The sequence below is a fragment of the Felis catus genome, chromosome D4 (assembly GCF_018350175.1).
Source record: "Felis catus isolate Fca126 chromosome D4, F.catus_Fca126_mat1.0, whole genome shotgun sequence".
Taxonomy (NCBI): domain Eukaryota; kingdom Metazoa; phylum Chordata; class Mammalia; order Carnivora; family Felidae; genus Felis; species Felis catus.
The window spans coordinates 50,302,778-50,325,548 of record NC_058380.1 but is presented as its reverse complement, the minus strand read 5'-3'; the positions used below and the strand labels follow the sequence as shown (position 1 = coordinate 50,325,548).

At 35.0% G+C, this 22,771-nt stretch overlaps 1 protein-coding gene and 1 long non-coding RNA gene across 3 annotated transcripts in view; both read right to left on the bottom strand.

Annotated features, from left to right (window-relative positions):
• Positions 1 to 3,753: 3,753 nt before the first annotated feature.
• LOC109493834 lies at positions 3,754 to 14,572 on the bottom strand. Its single transcript, XR_002148271.3, has 3 exons — positions 13,513 to 14,572; positions 13,219 to 13,281; positions 3,754 to 5,937 (listed from the first exon to the last, which is right to left on the bottom strand). It is a non-coding gene; the product is annotated as an uncharacterized LOC109493834 (long non-coding RNA).
• Positions 14,573 to 17,046: 2,474 nt separating this feature from the next.
• IFT74 (intraflagellar transport 74) overlaps positions 17,047 to 22,771 on the bottom strand; it is a 98,980-nt gene continuing 93,255 nt past the window's right edge. For both annotated transcript variants that reach the window (XM_023242368.2, XM_023242367.2), the window contains 2 exons: positions 18,881 to 18,941; positions 17,047 to 17,354 (listed from right to left, as the gene is read on the bottom strand). In XM_023242368.2, the coding sequence (XP_023098136.2) occupies positions 17,236 to 17,354; positions 18,881 to 18,941 (180 nt within the window). In that variant the 3' untranslated portion in view covers positions 17,047 to 17,235. The remainder of the gene's footprint in view (positions 17,355 to 18,880; positions 18,942 to 22,771) is intronic.

The window sequence follows — 22,771 nt, the reverse complement described above, 5'->3', positions numbered from 1 at the left end:
ATAGAAAACTTTTTCAAGTGACAACTCCAAGTGGATACTGAAATACTCTAATAAAGAGGACAGGTCTAGTTACAATGTTTCTTGTGACAAAGAAATAAACCTACTTTCTTTTTTTTCTTTTCTTTTCTTTTCTTTTCTTTTCTTTTCTTTTCTTTTCTTTTCTTTTCTTTTCTTTTTTAATGTTTATTTTGAGAGAGAGAGAGAGAGCAGGGGAGGAGCAGAGAGAGAGGGAGACACAGAATCCGAAGCAGGCTCCAGGCTCTGAGCTGTCAGCACAGAGCCTGACGTGGGGCTCAAACCCATGAACTGTGTGATCATGACCTGAGCTGAAGTTGGATGCTTAACCGACTGAGCCACCCACGTCCTCCAAAACCTGCTTTCTTGATAGGGTATCATTAATTTTTGAGAATAAGTAAAGCTGTCCTTTTTAATTTTCAGAAAATATGTTTACAAAAGAAAGAAAAACAGATATTTATGCCGTAACACAGGCCAGGCACTTTACATAAACATTAACTTATTTAATTTTCCAAAACCTTGAAAGATAGGAATTTTCATTTCCATTTTACAAAAGAAGAAAAGCAAAAAAAAAAAAAAAAAACCGTTACATAAAGTCCTAGATCACAGAGTATGTGGTAGATTTTTGATGAGTATTTAAAGAAGGTAAATAAGAGGATGAATAATTTAAGCATATCGTGTATGTAAAACAAATAGTGTATTATTATACATTGCTAAGGGTGGAAACACATAATGGGCTTAAGTACTGTTTAATTAGAAAGTTCAATTATTATTCAATATTTACTGAAATTTTCAGAAAAAAAGATGTTTCAGAAAGGGATGCCAAATTAAAGAAGACACTTGTTAGGATGAGTACTGGGTGTTATACATAGGGGGTGGATCACTGTTATCTACTCCTGAAATCATTATTGCACTATATGCCAACTAACTTGGATATAAATTTAAAATTTTTTTAAAAAAAGGAAATGGATGCTTCAGTAAGAGAATGAGAATTGAGTTGGGCTTTGAAGTGTGGTTAGGGTGCAAATGGATGAAGGGAGAAGGACATCTCAGGTGGCTAGAGGCGGTCACTCAGGCAGGCAAGAACATGGTTGTGTAGAGTCAACTGGATTGAAGCACTTTTCTGGGAGTCTCCAACTGTAATTTTTTAACTGCAATCTGAAGTCTATATCTACTAATTCTATGGCTCTCTTAAAGCTAATAGTTCATTTTCTTCAATAGGAGATGGAAATATGGAAACATCATCAAATCACTAAGTCAAAGAATGTAAGAATGAGGAGTCTTTGATGCAGATGAGTTGTTAAAATTTCCCAGGACAACATACATGGTAAGTGGCAGAGTTGGGATATGAACAGACATCTCTGGTTTCTGAGTCTATCATCTTTCTACCTACATGGTTTGATTCCTCATTTACAAACAAGGAACTCTGGTCTGGAGAAGTCATATTACATAGTATTTATTAAAGAGTAAATTTGGGGCGCCTGGGTGGCTCAGTCAGTTAAGCGTCCGACTTTGGCTCAGGTCATGATCTCATGCTCTGTGAGTTCCAGCCCCGTGTCGGGCTCTGTGCTGACAGCTCAGAGCCTGGAGCCTGATTCGGATTCTGTGTCTCTCTCTCTCTCTGGCCCTCCCCCGTTCATGCTCTGTCTCTCTCTGTCTCAAAAATAAATAAACGTTAAAAAAAATTTTTTTAAAGAGTAAATTCAGTGGGTTTTTCCTGTTGTGATTTCTCTAAAAATGAATATAGAAGAATAGAATACAAAATATAAATAGAACACAGCTAACAAGCTCAGTCATTTAGAAAAGGAGTCAACAGCAGAAGGGAGACTAGGGAGAAAGATGGTTTTGTCTGGTTTGTGTTGAATTTGAGTTGCTGCTAGATAAGCTTTGGATTTCCAGGGCACCCTTGTCAAAAAATTCTCCAAATTATGGTAAGAACCACTTGGGAGTTTCAGCAGATCTTGTACAACTGTTTGAGTGTATGTTCATTTATTCTAATTCCAAAGCTTCTTTTTTTCTTCCAGTTATGCAACCAAGTTGTGAAATCATCCCTTTGACAGTTAGGTATGAGGTGTGTGCATTTCTTCAGCTTAATAGCTTAAATTGCCCTCTATCATCGCTCTCTTTGAAGATTTAGACTTAAAAGAAAAGATACAGTACTTCTTGGTCACTCCCACACTGGAGATATGCCTGGTCTGTACCTTCACCCCCTTCTCTTCAGTTCTGTGAAAACCTGATAAAGACCAGGCCTAGAGCTTGTCCAAACCTAGAGCTGTTCCTGTAAAAGAATGTTATATATCCTACCTTTTTCTAGGAATTGAGGAAGAAATTAACTTTTTGGAACATATTACCCACTTAATTTGAGTTAAAATTATATTTAAAAAAAACAATAAAATTGAGACTGTTTCAGCTTTTTAAAAATGACAAATTTCTCAGTAAAAAAAATATACATTTTTTTTTCAGAATGCTGTTATCTGAAGCACAATAATTGTGATTCAAGAAGAAAATGAAACTTTAATACGGTATTCCCATTACCTAAGTTTCTCAATATTCTCTTGTTTAATGAAACATATTTGTAGGGGAATTTGATTTATTCTAGAAATAATGTAAAATTTTATATCTACTTTGTCTCAAATGTCATCTTTGTGTTTTTTGTTTTTTTTTAAATTAGCTCACTTGGCCATGAATTAATCAGACTCTTTTCTGGTTCTTCTGCAGGAGAAAGGTCATACAGTTATAAGCTTTTTACCATTACGAACAGTTTCTTTTTAGCCAATTTTCATCTTTCTATCATATTTTTGAAGTAAATGTACAAATTAAGTATGTCAATCTTTCTTACTGATTTTATATCTACCTTGCACAAAACTCATATTTCTTAACAGAAATTACTAATGAAGAAATATTTAAAATGCATACTCGTCTCTGTTTAGTATTCTTCCTATTAACAGAAAAAGCCTGATAACTTTGTTTTATGAAGATTTTTTTTCATTCCAACTTGTAAATCATGTATTTTATTCTGCTCCCTACAAAGATGCACTGTAAACTTAGTGAATTGAGCAATTAACTCTGCTAAGACTTCACTTGCACTTGCTGAAGGACTTGATAACATGTCTGTACTTTCATAAGACAGCCTTTGTTCATGGAATTCTCTCCCCTTCCTCCACTCCTTACTACAGCAAATTAGTGAAAAATGTTTAAGTGGTAAAAATCAGTATGCTGCACACTATAAAACTTTTAGCCAAAAGAGTAAGAAGCCAATGAACTTGTAAGAAAAAGTGTGTAACAGCCATATGATTGTGTATTACCAGGTTCTCTCAGACATCCTGTTTTAGAACAGCACACTTACAGAGGGGAAAGTCACCTATTGATGAAAGTAAACTTGGGAGAGGTTTCTATTTCAGTATCCTTTCTTTTTAAAGTCTCCTGCCCTTCCCCCCAGCCCCTACTCAACTTCACTTCCCAATTACAGTAATTAAAAAGGAGGACATATCCCAATGGAATGCATCTTTGTTTGAAACTTCCTTACCAGAAGTTTATTCTTTTTTTTTTTTTTTCAAGATTTCCTATTTATCGCTACATAACTGTTATGTACAAGTGACATTTTTGGTGAAAGTGACATAAAATTTTCTTACATTTCTTGCTTCTAGTGGAAAAGATGTATCAAACATCTATTAAAATTAAAAGTGTACATTCCCTACTCCTGTGAATCTATCACAAAGAAATAAACAAATCAGTAGATAAAGATATATAAGGATGTTTATTGTAGCCTAATTTGTAGTGCCAAAAAATGGAAACAAAAGGAACGCTCAATAATTGAGGAAATGCTACATAGATAATGTTACATCTAAATTATGGAATATTGTACTATTAAACTCAAATGAATTGAAGATCTTTCCTCTGGATATTGTTGGGTGAGAAAAGTAACACGCTTGAGAACATGGTCCCATTTTTAAAGTTGATGATCAAAATAACACCGTATTTTTATATGTATATAAATATATTACGAATAAGTCTCCATAGAATTATAAATGAAGAGTGGAGCGCCTGGCTGGTTCTCTTGGTCGAGTGTCCAACTCTTGATTTCATCTCAGGTTATCATCCAAGGGTTGTGGGACTGAGCCCCGTGTTGAGCATTGCAGTTTGTGGAGCCTGTTGAAGATTCTCTCTCTCTCTCCCTCTGCCCCTGTCCCCCACTGGTGCTCTCTCTCTCTCTCTCTTTCTATCTTTCTAAAGTAAAAAACAAACCAACAAAATAAATTAGAAAATGGATGGATACATATTAGGCTGTTGACATGGGTTATCAAGGAAATGGGTATAAAAGAAACCAAAGTGGGAGAAGAGATATGAGATTTTTAAAAATAGTCACTACTAAAGATGTAGGTGTTCATATTTATGCATTATCCAAAATTATATATATATATGTATTAATAAATAAATTAATACTTTTTATAAATAAAAGGCTTAGGCAGTAATACTTGAAATTTGCAGAAATGTATAATAATTCATCAGTGGAAACCAAAAGTAAAAATAGGAAGTAAATCATGTGGCAATTTGTTCTCATTGTAAAAAGTATTCTTTAGTACACTATAACCATACTGTAATCTTAAATGCCATTAAAACTTAAAATCTCTGTATTTCCATTATAGAATATCTGGGAATATATAATAACATCCGTTTGATAATATTAACTGCTAGCATTTATTGAACACTTTGGCAGCAGGCACTGTGCAGATGCTTTACCTTATTAGTTCATTTCATCTATATGCTATGAGGAAGACATTACATTCCTTATTTTGTAGTTGCTGAAACTGCAAATTAGAGCAACTGGCTGGTAGTCCAGGGTTACCCAGCTAACAAGTGGCAGGCAGGATTAAAACTCAGACTTGTCTGACTCCAGAACCCATACTTTTAACCAGTATTCTATATTATTAGTTCCCCCATTGTTCTGAAACCAGATTTCCTCTGTATCGTAACCCTTTCTTCTCCTGGAAATGTTGTCATAGTGATATCCCAATCTTCTTAGCCAATGTAAGTTTGGTTGTGGGGCTTCTTTGATATGTGGTATATCTAGAAAGAAGAAAAGTACATCAAGAAAAATGCTATGATGAGTGCTGCTCATCTAGTTTTGCTGACTATCCAACCTTTTTTTTTGAACATCCAACAGTAGGCTTAAGTTTCTCAATCACGATTTTATGGCAATGATAAAAATAATCATTAATTTATTTAAAAATACCTGTTGAGTACCTACCAGGTACTTACCTCCCAAGCATTACTCTAGGCAGTGTTCTTGCTATTCAAACAGAGCTTTAAGACAAGTCTCCTAACCACACTTTAATGAAACTACCATCCCTAAAATACTCTCATACAAAGATTCTGGAGTCAACTCGAGACTCAATAGTCGTGGGTTATTCTGGTATGTTGGCCAGAACATGGCATTAAGGCTAGAGGTGGATCATAGGCACAGAGGCTGTAAAGTGATTATCCCACAAAATTTGAGAAAACTGGTATGGAACAGATGAAATGCCAGGTCTTAAGAAACCCCTGCAGGTTTTACTTGAATACCTCAGGAAAAACATCTTACAGTAGTAAAGGATACATGAACTTGGCAGTTGGGTTTACACAGAGACAGTTGGTTAACCTTTCCAAAAACTTTTCCAAAATCAGCCAGTATTTGCTTTTACCAAGAAAAGTTACCATTGTATGAAACTGCATTGTTTATTTATTGTCTGTATCCTCCATTAGAATGTAGGCTCCAACTGGGCAAGAATTTTGTTGATGTTGGCCCCTCTTTTATTCAGTATGTATTAGATGAATCAATTTGATAAATGGAAATAGGTAGCCTTACTTGCTGGTATAGATGCCTTTATATGTGCAGGTATGGTTTGCTGTCCCCATGATGGACTTCACATCGTTAGTAGGTTCCTGTTGTTGGCAATGAAATTATGATAAATAAATGGGAGGACAGAAACTATAGCTGATCAAAATTAAAGGCAAATGTTGCATGTATTGCTGCTATAATAAATTACCACAAACTTGGTGGCTTAAAGCAACACAAATATATTCTTTTTACAGTTCTGTAAGTCACAAGTCTGAGAGGTGTGAGGCTAAAATCTTTGTGAAGGCTCTAGAGGAGATTCTGTTTCCTTTCCTTACCCAGCTTTTAGAAGCTCCCTGCATTTCTTGGCTCATAGCCCTTCTTCCATCTTCAAATTACATCATTCCAACATTTGCTTCTATTCCTCACATTTTCTCTGATTTTGACCTTCTAGCTTCCTTTTCAAAGGGATGTTTGTGGTTACATTGGGCACACCCAGGTAATCCAGAATAATCTTCCCATCTCAAGATCCTTAATCACAATTGCAACGTCTCTTTTGCCATATAAGGTAACATATTCACAGGTTGTGGGGAGTAGTAGGATGTGAACATCTTTGGGAGGCAATATTTGGTGTACCACAGCTATTTAGAAATCTTACTTGCATTGAAATTTTTACTCTGCTCATTCACTATGTTGTTCCTTCAATGTAAAAAAAAAAAATTGAAGAATTTTGAGGCACACAGCAGAGTTTTACCCTGAATCGACAAAATTGCAAACCTCTTTTTATCTCAAAAAAGAAGCCCTCATCATTTTTTATAACAGACGGGAGCAGGGGGAGCACTACTTCTTGTGTCAATTCTTTCAAAAAATTGTAATGCATTATAAACAATGGCTTTCAAGTAGTAAGACTGACCTCACCTCACTTCCATTCCTCACCTTCCAAACACCAAAATCGGCTTTTCAGTTACAGTCAAAAGTGTAATGAGCTTCATGGTAGCAAACTTGGTAGGGCAGGCTTTTAGCCCAAGGATGTTGTCTTTATTCTAAACATTTTTATAGCTTCTTTTTTGGAATTGTCTTTAGAGACAGTTTACCAGACACACAGGAAAACACGGCTCGTTATTTTAAGGTCACAAGGTACTCTGCCTACTCTGTCTTCTTCCCTTCCCCATTGTTTTACTCTACTTGCCTTCATCCTCACTCCTTCCTCTGCAGATACTAGTGCCAGAGATCTGTGAGGCTGAGAGGAAGGCCTGGGGAGAGGGAGTGTGGCTGAAAAGGGGGCAGGGAGAGTTTCATACAGAGCTCGAGAGGTAGCAAACTGCAATTTAAGTTTATTTGTGTGACCCAGCCTGTTTTAAACATTGCTAAATAACAATATTTGATAATCCAGTTAAAATACATCCCTGTTGAGAAATGTCTGTGGCTTCATCTAAACTTCTATTAGTTCCCAATGTAAGTATTATTTTAAATTAAAAGGAATATTTGGCCAAATAGACTTTTCAATATCCTTTTGTTTGACAAGGGACGTGGGAGCACAGGAGGGGAGACTAGAAGAAAACTCTTTCCTATACTGATTTTCTTCCAAAGGAGGTCTCAGTTTACAGTCTTTTTTAGAATAGCTTAGCTCTATAATTCAAAGCTTTTCAACGCAGGCAATTAAAATTTACTATTTAGATACATACATAAATGAAAATATAATCAATAATGGCATCATATAAAATGATATATTCTATAATTATATATAAATATTAATAATATATATTAATTAGTAATATATACGATACAGGCTATACTATGTTTTTGAATATTGGTGTTATTAAATGTAAGCACAATTCACAAACCCTCTTATATTTTCAATTCCTGAAGTTAAGAAGATCCAGCCAATCAGATTCTTTTAGAGGTCCCATTCAGAACTAAGTCTCTATAATATTCCTAACTACCACATATATTTCTTTCTTCTACCAATTAAGATTACTTTTCAAAGAAAATAGGTTTGTAAAAGTAATTTAAGACTAATCAAAAAGAACACAGAAAGTCCTACTTTAGATTCTAATCTCACATAGGAAAGGGTTTTTTTTTCCTTATGAAACCATTTTCCTTTATTTAGCAAAACTGCTATTTGACTTTCTCCCATGACTCATCCTCTTGCTACAAGCAGAATAAAAGTTCTAAATTCTAAATCTATTTATAGATTTATAGATTTTATTAAATTTATTATTATTAAATTATTTTTTAATATTTAATTTTTATTTAATTTTAATTTTAAAAAATCATTTTAAAATAATTTTTACTATTAAATTATTTATAGACTTTATTAAATCTGTCCAATTTGTAGCCACTATGAATGTCACTATTAAGCACTTGAAACATGGCCAATCTGAATTGAGACCAACTGTAAGTGTAAACCACACCATAAAATCTCAAAGATTTAGAACAAAAAAAGAACATAATGTATATCAATAATTGTTTTGTTAACTACATGTTGACATTGTATTTTGAATATACTGAGGTAAATATTTTGAGATAAATATATTATTTAAGTGAATTTCACCTGTTTCTTTTTCCTTTTTAAATGTAGGTACAAAAAAATTAAAATTTTACATTTCTGGCTTACATTTGTACCTCACATTATATTTCTATTGGACAGTGCTGTTCTAAATCAGCAGTGCAGTATTTCCTCCTACAAGCTCAAAGAGCTTCATTTCTGAATGTGTGAATGAGTTATAGTATACTTTAATTCGAATACCTTCAACATTTTAATTCAAAATATCTTTAAAGCATTAATTTAATCACTAGCTCTCTCTCAAGAAGTAGACAGTTATGTCCCCCATTTTCCAAATGCAATTCCATAGACATTAAAATGACTGACATGACATTAAAGTGTACAAGGTTTTCAGGGGCTGTAAGTCTGTACCCAGACTGTAAGTTACAGTGCCTTCACATTTACTTTTCTTTGCATACATTCTTAGAGAAGAAACAATCTGGCCATAAAAAAAAAAAAAAAAAAAAAAAAAAAAAAAAAAATCCTGCCTAGAAATAACCAAATCATCGACCCTTGAAAAATGGCTAGGGAGCAAATGGGAGCTTAAATGATGAACTTCAACAGATGTTGCCTCAAACACAGTAAGAGACAAGGGAAAACGCGATCAACTGCTGCAGTTGTTGAAAGTATTATAATAGAAGAGCTATCAAAGTTCTCACCCAGTCCAATAATCCACAAAAAATAACTCTTTCTGAATTGTATTTATAGAAGGGCAAGTTATTTTATACTTGTTTTTTCCCCCAGCAAGTGCAATCACCACTCTATCTATCTACCTATCTACCTACCTATCTTTCTATCATCTATCATCTATCTAAACATTCCCAGAGGAACAGAAACCTGGCCTATCTTTGAATAAGTTTCCAAAAGTTCCCTTTGAATTACACTAGTGGTGCTAGGGAAGAAAAATGGAGTTTTAGACATTTCTGTTTCTCAGCAGAACGCAAGAGAATGTTCAAAGTGCTCTTGACTAACTGTATCCCACAACTTCTATGCCCCTTCCTTTTTTAAAAAAACAAAAAAATGAGTAATTTTATGAAAAGTCTCTTCCACATTAACCAAAGTCTAGATTTATTATTTATTTGTGGTTCCCTTAACTTTCCTCAGTGTTCTTTTTTTAATGAGATGTAATGTACATATCATAAAATCCATTTAAAGTGTATAATTAAATTTTTTAAATATTCAGAGTTGTACAAATATCACTTCAATCAATTTTAGAACATTTTCATCACACCCAAATAAACAATGCACCTTTATTATCACCCCCTTCAACTCTCTCTTCTCATCTTTAGGCAACCACTAATCTACTTTCTGTCTCTATTAATTTGTCTATTCTGGATATTTCTTATAAATAGAATCACACAGTGTTTTGTAGCCTTTTATGACTGGCTTCTTTCAGCATGTTCAAGGTTCATCCATACTGTAGCATATATTAGTACTTCACTCCTTTTGTGGCTGAATAATGTTCCAGTGTGTGTGTGTGTGTGTGTGTGTGTGTACACATACCACATTCTTTTTATCAACTGATGGACATTTGGATGTTTCTACTTTTAGACTATTATGAATAATGCTGCTATGAACATTCATGTTCATATTGATATGTTTCATTTGGTATCAATATGTTTCATTTCTTGGGTACCTACTTACAAGTGGAATTGTTAAGGCATATGGTAATTTATGTTTAACTTTTTAAGGAACTTCCAAACTGCTTTCCGAAGCATCTTCCATGCCATTTTAATTTGGTTCAGTCTATCCCACCCAAACTAAATCAACTCAATAAGCATTCACTGTGAACTTACATGTCAAGTGGTCTGCTTGGCAGAGAGGACATGGATGACTAAGACATCATCTCTATCTGCAGGGAGCCCACAGTGTGATGAAAAATCTCATAGTTTAGTAGAAATAAGGAGTGGTTCTTACTACCTGGTACCTGCCTTAGAGAGAGAGGGAGAAAATTCTTGTGGTCTAGTAGTACCAGATGAGGACAAAATGTTCAAGTGACCCTGGTACTTGACAATTACACAATTAGCATTCAGGAAATGTTTAATAATGGAGTTTTTGTTGTTTATATTTCTGCTATTGTGGCTTTTCATACCTTTAGATGAGGCTTAAACTGAATTCATATAAGCTGTTACTAAAAATTATCTACATCTTTAGACACTTTAGAAGTCTATGGAAAATAAGTAGTCATGATCCAGTTTTCATTATATATTTATACTAACCACAAAATCACTACCACAGCATCAAATTTGCCTCTAACACATAGGGATCTTTGAGATGATTCCAATAGCCATGGGGGAAGAATTTATTTAATTTGGCAAGCTAGATATCTCTAAGCCTCTTCTAGAAGCAGAAAAGATGAGATGCCTAGGAAAGAGACTGAACAGGGAACAAAAAGGTGTAAGAATTAAGTGAAAGTGAGGTCATAAAATGCAAATGAAAAAGTTTCAAGGAAAGAGTGGTTAACAATTTTAAAACCGATATAGAAATTTTACTGGAATACAACCCAAAGGAATCCATTAATTTGGTATTTAAAATATCACTGGTTATGTTAACAAAGCAGCTTCAGTGCAGTTGACAGAGCAGTGTTTAGAAGAGACTGGGGTGTGAAGTCGACCAGTCTTTTACGGACATTGAATGTGAAAGTAATGGGAAGAAGATGAATGTGTTTCTAAATTGAGAGGATGAAAATCAAAGGAGGAAAGGCTAAAGCCACAGGAGAAAGGGGATGGTAGAGAATTAAGAAAGATTCATAAGGAATCTGCAGTGGATATGTAAGCACCAGGGGAGGAATTAGCATTAGACAGAAAGGGACCTTCTTTTAGAAGGATGTAGAAACTAGGCTTCTAAGACATTTTCTTCTGAGATGGGACATTTAACGCTTCTGAGAGGGAAGAATGGGTACTAATGAAAATGTTTGTATGCAGGCAGTGGGGATGGTAACAAGTTAAAGAAATGTAGTAACTACTGCTTTATTTATTTGGCACCTTATACATTAAAACAATTTCCCATGCCTCATATGCATAGGAATCTTACAATAACCCTGCAAATAGGCTCAGGAAAACTGACTGAGCTGCCCAAAGGCCTTCAGCTGGTGTGCTGCATAGGAAGAACTTTTTCAAAATCAAAGGTCCCATGCCCTTTCAGGTATGTTTCAATAATTATGTCCAAGCAGAGGAGGTGGTGAAGGGATGATCCATGGGAAGTATGTGACTAGCTTGGGTATGATGAAGAGATGTATCTCTTCTAGTAAGTGAGGGAAATCTTTGCAGTGAACAGATTTACATAACTGCTTCAATGAAGAAAAGTTAAAGAAATGTCTAACCATATTTGTGTGGTGGGTGCTTTTATCACAATGAATGAAATAAAAATAAAGTCAGATTATTATAAGACATGCCAAAGGGTCTAATTCATGTGGCAGTTGAAATCCCAAGGACTTTTCCTTATAAGCATATAATGTGTTAGTGTTAAGTTTCAGCTCACCATCAATGTCCTTTTTGTTTACATTAGAATTGTGATCACACAATGTGAAAGCAGTAACTTGGTATGGAATTTCAGACAATCAAACTGATATAAACTCTTAAAAGTTCTTTTCATCAGATCATACTCTGATTCCTGAGAAGATAATTAAGCAAATATGGCATCAATACCTACCATGTTTGTTGAAGTTATTGTTGAGAGAGGGGAAAGCAGTACACAGGGCGGTCATGAAGTATTTTAAGAATCAAAAGTCTGACAAATCATAGTACTGTATTTGGTAAGGAAATCCAATCTATGCTTAATGAAAAGATAGAATCTTAGAATGTTTATTTCATGGGAGCCTTCTTTTTTTTTTTGGCTGAGGTGGGGGCACCTTAAAGATAATATAATGATGACTGGTCTTGTAAGAAGAGGTTTGCTTATCTCTTATTACCTGACACTTCTTCCAATTAGTTCTCATCTTTTTTTTTTTTTTCCAAGAAGATTTCTGCACTCATTATTTTGGTCTCTGTGCTATGTTCTCACCTTTTTTTTAAGTTTATTTATTTTGAGAGAAAGTGCGGGTAGGTGTGTTTGTGCATGAGTGGGGGAGGGGCAGAGAGAGGGACAGAGAGAATGCTAAGCTGGCTCCACACTGTCAGCACAGAGCCTGTTGTGGGGCTCAAACCTATGATCTGTGAGATCATGACTGGAGCCGAAATCAAGCATCGGACACTTAACCCACAGAGCCACCCAGGCAATTAAGTGACTCTTAGAGCCTCTTATGAATACCTCTTATGGTCTAAGCAGCTATCTCAAGTGTGCTCTTGGGAAAGGAAACAAGGCAACTGGACTGTTACAGTGTTACCAGACCCTCTTTTCTGACTGATATTTCTGGCAGGAAAAGGAACTGAGCCAGGAACAGCTTCAAAGGTAGAGGAGCCCAGGAGGGTAGGGCCAATGGGCAGTAAACATCCATTTGGCCTTCTGAGAACCATGAGCAAGGGACATTATAAAGGCAAGGGTTCCAGAACATTGCAGGGATGCAGGCTTCATCCATCCATCTACTGTTTAGCACTTTTGTTATTTCCTCCCAAGGGATGCTTGCTTTTCTCTGTAGGCTACATGGGAAGTTAGAGAAGCTGGAAAAGCAATTTTCTTTTCCTCTCCTTCTTAACCATTTCCCCTAATCCTGAGACACAGGTCCCTGCTTTGTCCTTGGCAGAGGGGATGGGGTGTGGCTGGTCAATCTCTAAGGCAGCCCTCCCCATCTCCAGTAAACTAAGGGAAAGTTCACTTTAACAAGAAGCAAATTAAAGATAGAAAGAGACTTTTAAAAATGAACTATAGTTTCCTTTGACAAAAAAAAAATTCAGGTTGAACTTACGGGTTGTATCAAATATTTTCACTTTCATGTCAGTCTGGACTTCCTCTACTAGGGTGAACTTATCTGTTGAGAATGAAAACACAGAACAGGAGATAATATTTCAGTTGGTTAGTAGTAGTTCTTTCTTGACCTTGTGTCAAGTATAGTTTTAACAGATTTCAGTTGGTCTTTCTTCCACGGTATTACCATGTTGTTATCACAGTAAGAATACTATTTTACAGAAAGATGTGGAAATAAAACAAAAGTTAATTTTGAAAAATCTCATTTAGTTTTTATAGTTCTCTTGTGACTTACCTAGTGTGTCTAAACCTCTTTTAGGTAGCAGACCACAGAATTCTTCAGGATCATGCTTCCTCCAAACTCTCTTGTACACTGGACCCTTCAATGGATGTTATTATTCCTCCTCTAACTCAGCTTGTCCTTATGTGCAATCGCTCGGACTTGTAGGAAGACACAGAAAACGACCCAACAGAACACCTCCGATTATTGTCGAGTAGGTTATTTCTACACAGATTGTTCCGATTCCCCTTAAGGTTATACAGTCAGGTTTTCAGAGCAGCAATTCATGATGATATATTATGAAAGAAGACACTGAGGCAGCAAAGTATAATCTAGTATCTTCTAAAAAGAAGCATTAAGCATTAAACTTTTTTATTATAAAGTTATAATAAATACTTTTAAAATAGAATTTTAAAAATCAGTTTTTTAATATTAAAAATATTCTGCATATTAATTAAAACACAATAAAGTTTCTAATTATAGTAATGGAGGCAGTTTAGTTTATTTTAAAAAACTAAATCAAATGAGGTAGTGCATTGTCAACCTGGATAACACCTGTGTTGGTGACAGTGCAGGGAAACAAGCACTCTTGCACACTGCTAATAGCATGCCACCTTCTAAAAGCTAGTTTTGTCAAAAGCCTTGGATTCCACCTACTCTTCGACCCAATCTTAGGAGTTAAGCACTATTCATTTTACGGGTGAAGAAACTGAAATTCAGAGACTAAGTAACTTCCCAAGGTCATATAACAAGTTAGTAGGAGAGTTGTGATTCCAATTCAGTTACCCAATCCAAAACTTATGCTTAACTCCTACACCACAAACCTCATTCAATAATATGGGATTTGTTTTTAGAAAATACTTGTATAACAGAATAATATGCATCAAACTTAACATGTTGCAAAAAATATATAATGATATGGACAAATGTTTACAGAATTATAAATAGCAAACGTTTAAGAACAATCTGACATTACACGAAAACTTTACATTAAAAATTGTCTTTTAAGACTCCTGGCCTGGCTTAGTCAGTGAAACATGTGACTCTTGATCTTGGGGTCATGAGTTTGAGCCCCTTGTCGGGCACAGAGCTTACTTAAAAAAAAAATTATCTTTTTAAGGATTTTCAGGGGTGTCTGGGTGGCTTAGTTGGTTAAGTGTTAGACTTTGGCTCAGGTCATGATCTCAGTGTTTGTAAATTCAGGTCCTGCGTCTGACTCTGTGCTGAAGCTCAGAGCCTGGAGCCTGCTTCAGAATCTGTTGCCCGCTCTCTGTGCCCCTCCCCCACTCACGCACACTCACTCTCTCTCAAAAATAAACATTAAAAAAAAAGATTTTCAATATCAGTTCTCAAACCATGAATCTGCAATTCAAAGACATAACCTACTTTTATGTAGAAAAGTGTATGAAAATGAAAGATTACATCAATAGTAAAATAGATGACTATTCTCTAGTGATCCATCTTGATTTCTTCTTACTTTAAGTCTAAATGTTCTAATTTACTGGTAAGGAGACAGCAAGAATCCCAGGAGCTTCTACTAACTGGTCTTTTATTTCTAGTGCGAATGGCATTACTCCATGTTCTAATCCTCTAACCTTGCACTGAATTTTACGCTTAAACATGAGATCAGAATGTGATCCAAATCAAGGACTCTCCACTTAGCGAAAGAATATCAAGAACTCATGTTTATTTATTGATAAAGGATAAGGATGAGAAAAACAAAGACTTGCTAACTTTCCCATGTTGATTTTCATTAGTAAAACTACTCAGCATGTTTGTTCAGTCCGCAGCTTCTTTCCATATGACTTACAAGGTGTTGTTTTAACAGGAATGGAACTCACTGAGCAAATGTGACTGACTGAGGAAGAACCGGTTCATGCAGATAGTAGCCTCTAATGCTATCCTAGCAGAGAAATATTCTTGTTGGATTTGTTGAAAAGCTCTGAGAGGAAGGAAGAGACATTACTGAGAATTTCCCTCAGATAACACGTTTTAAAGAAATCCTGCTCAATTATGTTCCACAAATATCATACATGAGTAATTTAGAACGAAGTTTGGAAACCTTGCTTTTTTCAAGAAGTTTTTTTCTTTTTTTTCTGCCAAGCTTCTCATTGTTATAATGCAAACGCATATAGGACAATCTTCCTCCTACCTTCTTTCTGGGTGAAGACTGGGTCATATCTAGTTTAGTAACTGCCGAGTTGTCTTATTATCACATCTCCTTTCCACAAGTTGAAATACTAACTGCATACAGAATTTTATTTCAATTTTTGTTGCATTTCTAAATATTCTATGTACATGATAGATGATTCTGAACCAAAATTTTTAGACCAAAAAGTCCAAGGAAGATGAAAACAACCAGAATCCCACCACTCAGGAAAAAAAAAATTAAACACAATATATATACTCTTCTCAATCTTATTGCACATTACCATATTAAGGGCTCTGAACAGTCAAGGAGATGGAAGACAATTTACCTTTGTTTCACACCATGTTTTGCAAACTTCTTTGACCATGAATCCTTTGGTGGCCAAACACCTATTAATAACCTGAGTTGCTCAGGATCTGAGGAACACATTTTAGGAATTCCACTGTAACGAATGTATTCCCATCCAGGATCTTCAGCCAGATTAGTACTTCAGAGTTAACCAAAATCAACAATGCTCACCCCTCTACCTAATCTCACACAGACTAAAGTTGAAGAATTTATGGTGATATTTACTTCAAGGAAGTAATATGCATGGATAAATTGATAGTATGTAAATTATATCTTGGTAAAGCCCCCCCCCCTTTTTTTAAAGAAACCAATATGCTTGTGTTTCAAGAATACTGAAAAGTGGAGGTATTTGAGGAACATGAAATCAGAGCAAAAGAAGGAAGGTTTTGAGAAATATTTTATACTGGCCAAGATAACTAATTCCTGACCACAAGACAGGATACATTTTTAGTTACTGTAATGTCTCCCAGATTTATACTATACAAATCTACCTCTTCTAGATTTTCTTTTCAAATGTTTGGGCAATGCTTACAAATTACTACTTCTAGTCCAAAAGAGTGAATGTATACTCCAGAGTGGCAATGAACAGTAACAGCCATAAGTGCAACATTTCTTTTAAACTTCATGTTTTTCCTAGCATATATATGTTAGAAAGTATTTTTAAAATGCAAAGGTTAAAGTTTTTAATTCTGAATCTTTAGGGATAACTGATATACAAAAAATGTGTTAATATATTTACCTGCAACCCTATATTCCCTAAAATACATCAAATATACCCTATTTGAGAAATAAAGCTCAAAGCTAAACATCTCCCTTCTATTCTTACTTTTTTTAGAAGCAAAAATTGACAAGACTGATATACATGCTAAATAAGAATCACACTCCTTGTATCCCCCCCTAGAGATGGTACATTAAAAAAAAATGATGTCATTTGCTGCCATGGACAGATTATACCAACTAAAATGAATCTCAATGGCCACTTATAGTTTATCTCTAGGTTGTTTGAGACATTTTTATCACCCACATGAACAAATACAAATATCATAAAAAGATACTTTAATGTAAAAACTTTTTATTGAACTATTACACTATTTAAAATACACTCTTCAAAGCAGTCACAAAAATTATAGCACTCAAACATTTTAGGTAAAACTCTTCAAGGGTAAGCTATTTTTCAGTCAGCTTGTCCAAAGTTCAGTATCTAGAGGACACTACTACAGAGACTTGCAGTTGGTTCAGACTCAGTTTCTGCTCATGCTATGTAGAGCGTCCACAAGGTTTTTATTGTACTCTGCAATCTGCTTGGTCACAGTCTTCATAATTGACTGGTAATCACTCTCTTGACTCTTGGTTGCTATAACTAATTACATGAGTTAAGGGAGAACACTGATCAACAAAAATAGTGATCTATTTTGGCTTTGGAAGGAACCAATTCATACTGGTATTTTTCTTACTGAAAACTGAAAACAGCACAGAAAAAGCACAATTAGAATATATAGGAAAAATATAGTAGATTAAGATCATTTAAAACCTAAAAGGCCAAGCAAAACTTGTTTCAAAAAAGTACACCTACAGGGGCACCTGGGTGGCTTGGTCAGTTAAGCATCCGACTTCAGCTCAGGTCATGATCTTGCAGTTCATGAGTTTGAGCCCCACATTGGGCTCTGTGCTGACAGCTCAGAGCCTGGAGCCTGCTTTGGAGTCTGTGTCTCCCTCTCTCTCTCTGCCTCTTCCCTGCTCATGTGTGCACACACACTCTCTCTCAAAAATAAACATTAAAAAAAAATATTTAACTCTAAAAAAAAAAGTACACTTATACTAGAAAAGTTTTTGTATAGTTAATATGTTATGCATCTCAATCTAATTCTGTTCTGAAAACAGCTGAATGTTCAGAAGAACCATGTTCTCTGGAGTACCTCACAATTTCAGAAGTCTTTAGACTTCACTGTATTTCAAAATCGCCTACTTTGTGTTGCATAAAACTAGACTGCTGGACTAAAGTATATTGTGTGTGGGAATCTTTTTAAAAAAAAAAATATTTATTTTGAGAGAGGGGGAGAGAGTGAGAGCACGCAAGGAGGGACAGAGAGAGAGAGAGGGACGGAGGGAGACAGAGAGACAGAGAGAGAGAGAGAGAGAGAGAGAGAGAGAGAGAGAGAGAATCCCAAGCAGGCTCCATGCTCAGCACAGAGCCTGATATGGGGCTTGATCTTGTGATCATAACCCGAGCTGAAACCAAGAGTCAGGTGCTTAATGGACCAAACCACCCAGGCGCCCCGGGAGTCTTCTGCTTTTAAACCAAGTTGCCCTATTGTGGGAACAGAGTTCCTGATGTATTTCATCTGGAGATAAGCTGGGATCCATGCTGCCCTGAGCTAAAAGTTCAGCAGTTTCCTAGAGGAGAATCTATACCACCAATGAGTCAGGAGCTATTTTTCCAAGCAGAGATGTCCTTAATGGATCAAAGAAGGGAACTGAAAATAAGTTTTGGGGAAACGTTTCTTACAACTTCACAACACATGCCCTCAGTAGCTGTTTCCTTCTCCTATATAGTAGCACAAAAAGATAAGTAAGAAGATGGGATATAAGTTCCACCTTAGTAGAAATGTGAGGTTGAATTGGCTGAAACACAAATGAGCTTGAAGGTCAAATTTCTCAGGAGACTATTCGGTTTATCTCCCTCTCCTGCCCGGATATCCAAGGTACAGATATACCCTAATTACTGTAGACTAGAGACTAACTCTTACTCATTTATGACCCACATAGTTTGGCTCAGTGATATTTGATAGATGTATGTTAAATTTCATTTCATTTCAACCTTTAAAGAAATTCCTAGGAAAAAAAAAATCACTTAGTCAAGTTCATTTGCAGCTTTTTAAAGGATACATTCTTTCATCACAAAATTATTTTGCTCATGGTGTTGCCACTTCCTCTCCAAATTTGTAAGCTAAAAACACAAAATAACAATGTTAAACAGTACCCATATTCAGAACAATTATACACCCTTTTAAGAGGATAAGGAAAAAAACATTCAATTTTAAGTCTTATCAACTCCTTGCATTTTAGTGAGATAAAGCCATGGTACACAAAAAAGAAAATTAGAAAAGATTAAACAACCGTAAATACATTAATAAATACAATGTTGAATTTGACAACAGGTTTTACTCTATATGTTTATTTTAATTGGAAAGCATTTACAATATTTATTATGCCAATGAATGTGCCAACTGAAAGACAATTTATGATTTTTTCCCTTTCCTAAAAGAACTAGAAAGAAAAGAATAGGACATAATGGGAATCTCTCCTTGAAATCTGGAAGTCTAATGCCACAAATGTGATATATATTCTAACACTGTCAAAGGTTCAACTATATAGGAGTAACTTCCTTATTTCCAGGGCTAAATTTCCTGTCTAATTCCACAAGCTGTGATAAGAGCAGAGCTGCAGTGTGAAGATTATAAGAGGGTTGGTAAAAAGCTGGCGCTGTTACAATAATTTCTGCATCAACAGGAAACTAATGTGGATATTATATTGATGGTTGCTTCCTCAGAAGACAATTTTACTGTTATAGAATTAAATTGTTTTTCTGATTTAATTAACCTTGTAACTCTGGGTTATGGTCTTTCTTTTTTAAGATGCACATAGTACTTTTCCTAAGCAAAAGACTGTCTGAAAAATGAAACATTAAAATAACATTGTGCATGGATATTTCTAAAAGGTAATGATCATTTTTAAGAATCTGATAACTGAAGCAGCATTAATATTTCTTTCTACTCTCATGTTAAAATTATTTTAAGGGCATATGTTCAGTCTTAAGGTAGCATCCATCTCATTGTTTCTTCTAAAGAGATAAATCTAAATATTATGATAAATCCTAATTAATTGTATAAACTGTATGTGCCATGAGTTAACACTATTAAATCAGATATAGCTCCCCAGCTGGGAACTCAAAGTTAAGATGAACTTAAGGAAGCAGTCAGCATTTTTGGCAATAAATCTCTAATAACCTTTTGCAAAGTCAAGTACCAAACTTTTCCTCTTTGTTTCATACAAAGAGGTGGCCTTCTTAGAATGCAGCAGACCTCTTAAGTGCTAAATGAATAATGCTATAAAAGCAACACTATGTAAAGGTCAACTTCCTTCTATATTATACATGTGTATTAGTGACTTGCCTTTAAACCTCCGAGGATATCTTGAAGCATTAATCTTTTTTTTTTCCTACAACTTAAACAGTCTGTTGTGTGTTCTTCATATATTCTGGATATTAACCCCTTATCAGATATATGATTTGCAAATATTTTCTCCCATTCTGTAAGTTGTTTTCATTTTGATTGTTTCTTTAGCTGTGAAGAAGCTTTTTAGTTCGATTAGGCATACGTATTTATTTTTGCCTTTGTTACTTCAACTTTTGGTATCATAACCAAAACACTGCTACCAAGACTCATGTCAAGGAGCTTTAAAAAAATTTTTTTTAATGTTTATTTATTTTTGAGAGAGAGACAGACAATCAGAGAGCAAGCAGGGGAGGGACAGAGAGAGAGGAGAAGACAAAATCTGAAGCAGGCTCCAGGCTCCGAGCTGTCAGCACAGAACCCAACATGGGACTCAAACTCATGTACCACGAGATCATGACTTGAGCTGAAGTCGGACGTTTAACCTACTGAGCCACCCAGGCGCCCCATGAGAGCTTTATCCCTATGTTTTCTACTAAGAGTTTTATAGTTTGTTTCAATATGAATATTGTTTAAATGATATCAAGTAAATAATAGCCATTCCTCAAAAAAGTCTGTTATGAAACTTATTTATAGGTGTCAAAAAAGTTTTCAAGAAAACAGTTGTGAAAGATAATGGGACCAGATTTTATGTGATCAGTAGGGATTCTCAAAAAGCAACAAATAATACAGAGAATAAATTGTGAGTTATGTTATGAATTCCTGTTACCAGTATATGGTGTTAAGTATATGATTAGTACTTGATGTGGGAATAAACAAGGTAGCCACTGACTGGGTCTAAGAAATTGTGTTTGTCAGGTGTTTTCCTCCTTAAGTATATCAATATTTTTTCCTAAGAACCATTTAAGACAATAGCCTCATAAACTTTTTCTTACATTTCTTCAGCATCCATCGCCACTCTAAACAGCCTAGGATAACTGTGCTAATTACAAATCTATATCTAGACCTGTACATCATGAAGTAGAGACAGAATAACTGATAAATTTGAGTAAAAAAATTAGTGATTTCTAAGCTTTTAGTTGTGGCAAACTCTGATGAGACTCCACCCCTTTCAAAAAGAATATAAGGTATATCTTTGTCTTTAAAATGGTAAATCCATATATAGCTGTCATAAAAAATCATCAAAAAAAGATCTTGAAATATTTAAGTGAGAAAATTAATGTTTAAAGACTATATGCATAGAATTTGATTTTTGGAAAAACAATGTAAAATGGGTATAGAACTGCACAGGAAAAAGTTTACAAAGATATTATACCAAAATATTAACAGTGATTGCCTATCATGATCATATTACCAAATAAAGAATAATTTTTCATGCATTTAGTGTTAATAAATCATAGTTACAAATTGCTAATGTATATATACTAATTAGACATGAGAATGATCAATCCTTATCAGACCATAATTACTGATTTTGTACACATCACACATGCTTCATTTAATCCTCCAACAAATACTTTTTGAACACCTATTATGTGCAAACCCCTGGCACAGTGTAAGAAGAAAGTGAATGAGACAGAAATCATCTCTATCCTCTCAGACAGGGCACTTAATCTAAAAAACTTCTGACATTGTTCAGGTAACTCTGTCAGTAGGATGAATGATATGAAAAGGGGGCTTGTCTATGCATCCTGTGTAAATAATCAGAAATGTAAATCAAGTAGTTCAAGTATAGGACTGCTTTTTATAGCATTAAACAGTTTTAAAACTAAAAATAACCTAAATGTGCAACAATATGGAACTGCTTCCGAAAATTATATCCATGAAGTCAAATATCATATAGAGTAGTATTTTTTAAAAATCTACTGACAAGGGAAAGTGCTTATTAGAAACAAGTTTCTAAATAATATGTACCATATGATACCATTTCTTTAAATATATAGAAATACACATATACTTATGTGTACGTATAAAGTGTGTGTACATATAACATACAGAGACTAGAAGGACCTACACAAAAAGGACAAGAATTATTTCTTCTGTGAGATATTAGTCATTAAGGTTTATTTTCTTTATTTGTGGTTTTCATGATTTAGCAAAGTTTCTCCATTCAAAATGCTTGAGTTTTGAAATTTTTAAAAGCTATTATCATAACAGCTATGCCTAGAACAGGGCCTAGAACAGAGTGCCCTTCAATACAGGCTTATAGAAGGAGAGCAAAAGTAAATTCACTTCTGAGTGGAGACTGTACACAGTCTGCCTATCTTCAAAACCAGAAAGTCTGGGGGCGCCTGGGTGGCGCAGTCGGTTGAGCGTCCGACTTCAGCCAGGTCACGATCTCGCGGTCCGTGAGTTCGAGCCCCGCGTCGGGCTCTGGGCTGATGGCTCAGAGCCTGGAGCCTGTTTCCGATTCTGTGTCTCCCTCTCTCCCTGCCCCTCCCCCGTTCATGCTCTGTCTCTCTCTGTCCCAAAAATAAATAAACGTTGAAAAAAAAAAAAAAAATTTAAAAAAAAAAAAAAAAAAACCAGAAAGTCTGGAAGATAAACAAAACAACTTAAAGAAAAAATTGTTTTGGGGTGGAAATACAGATTAAGAACATGGGAC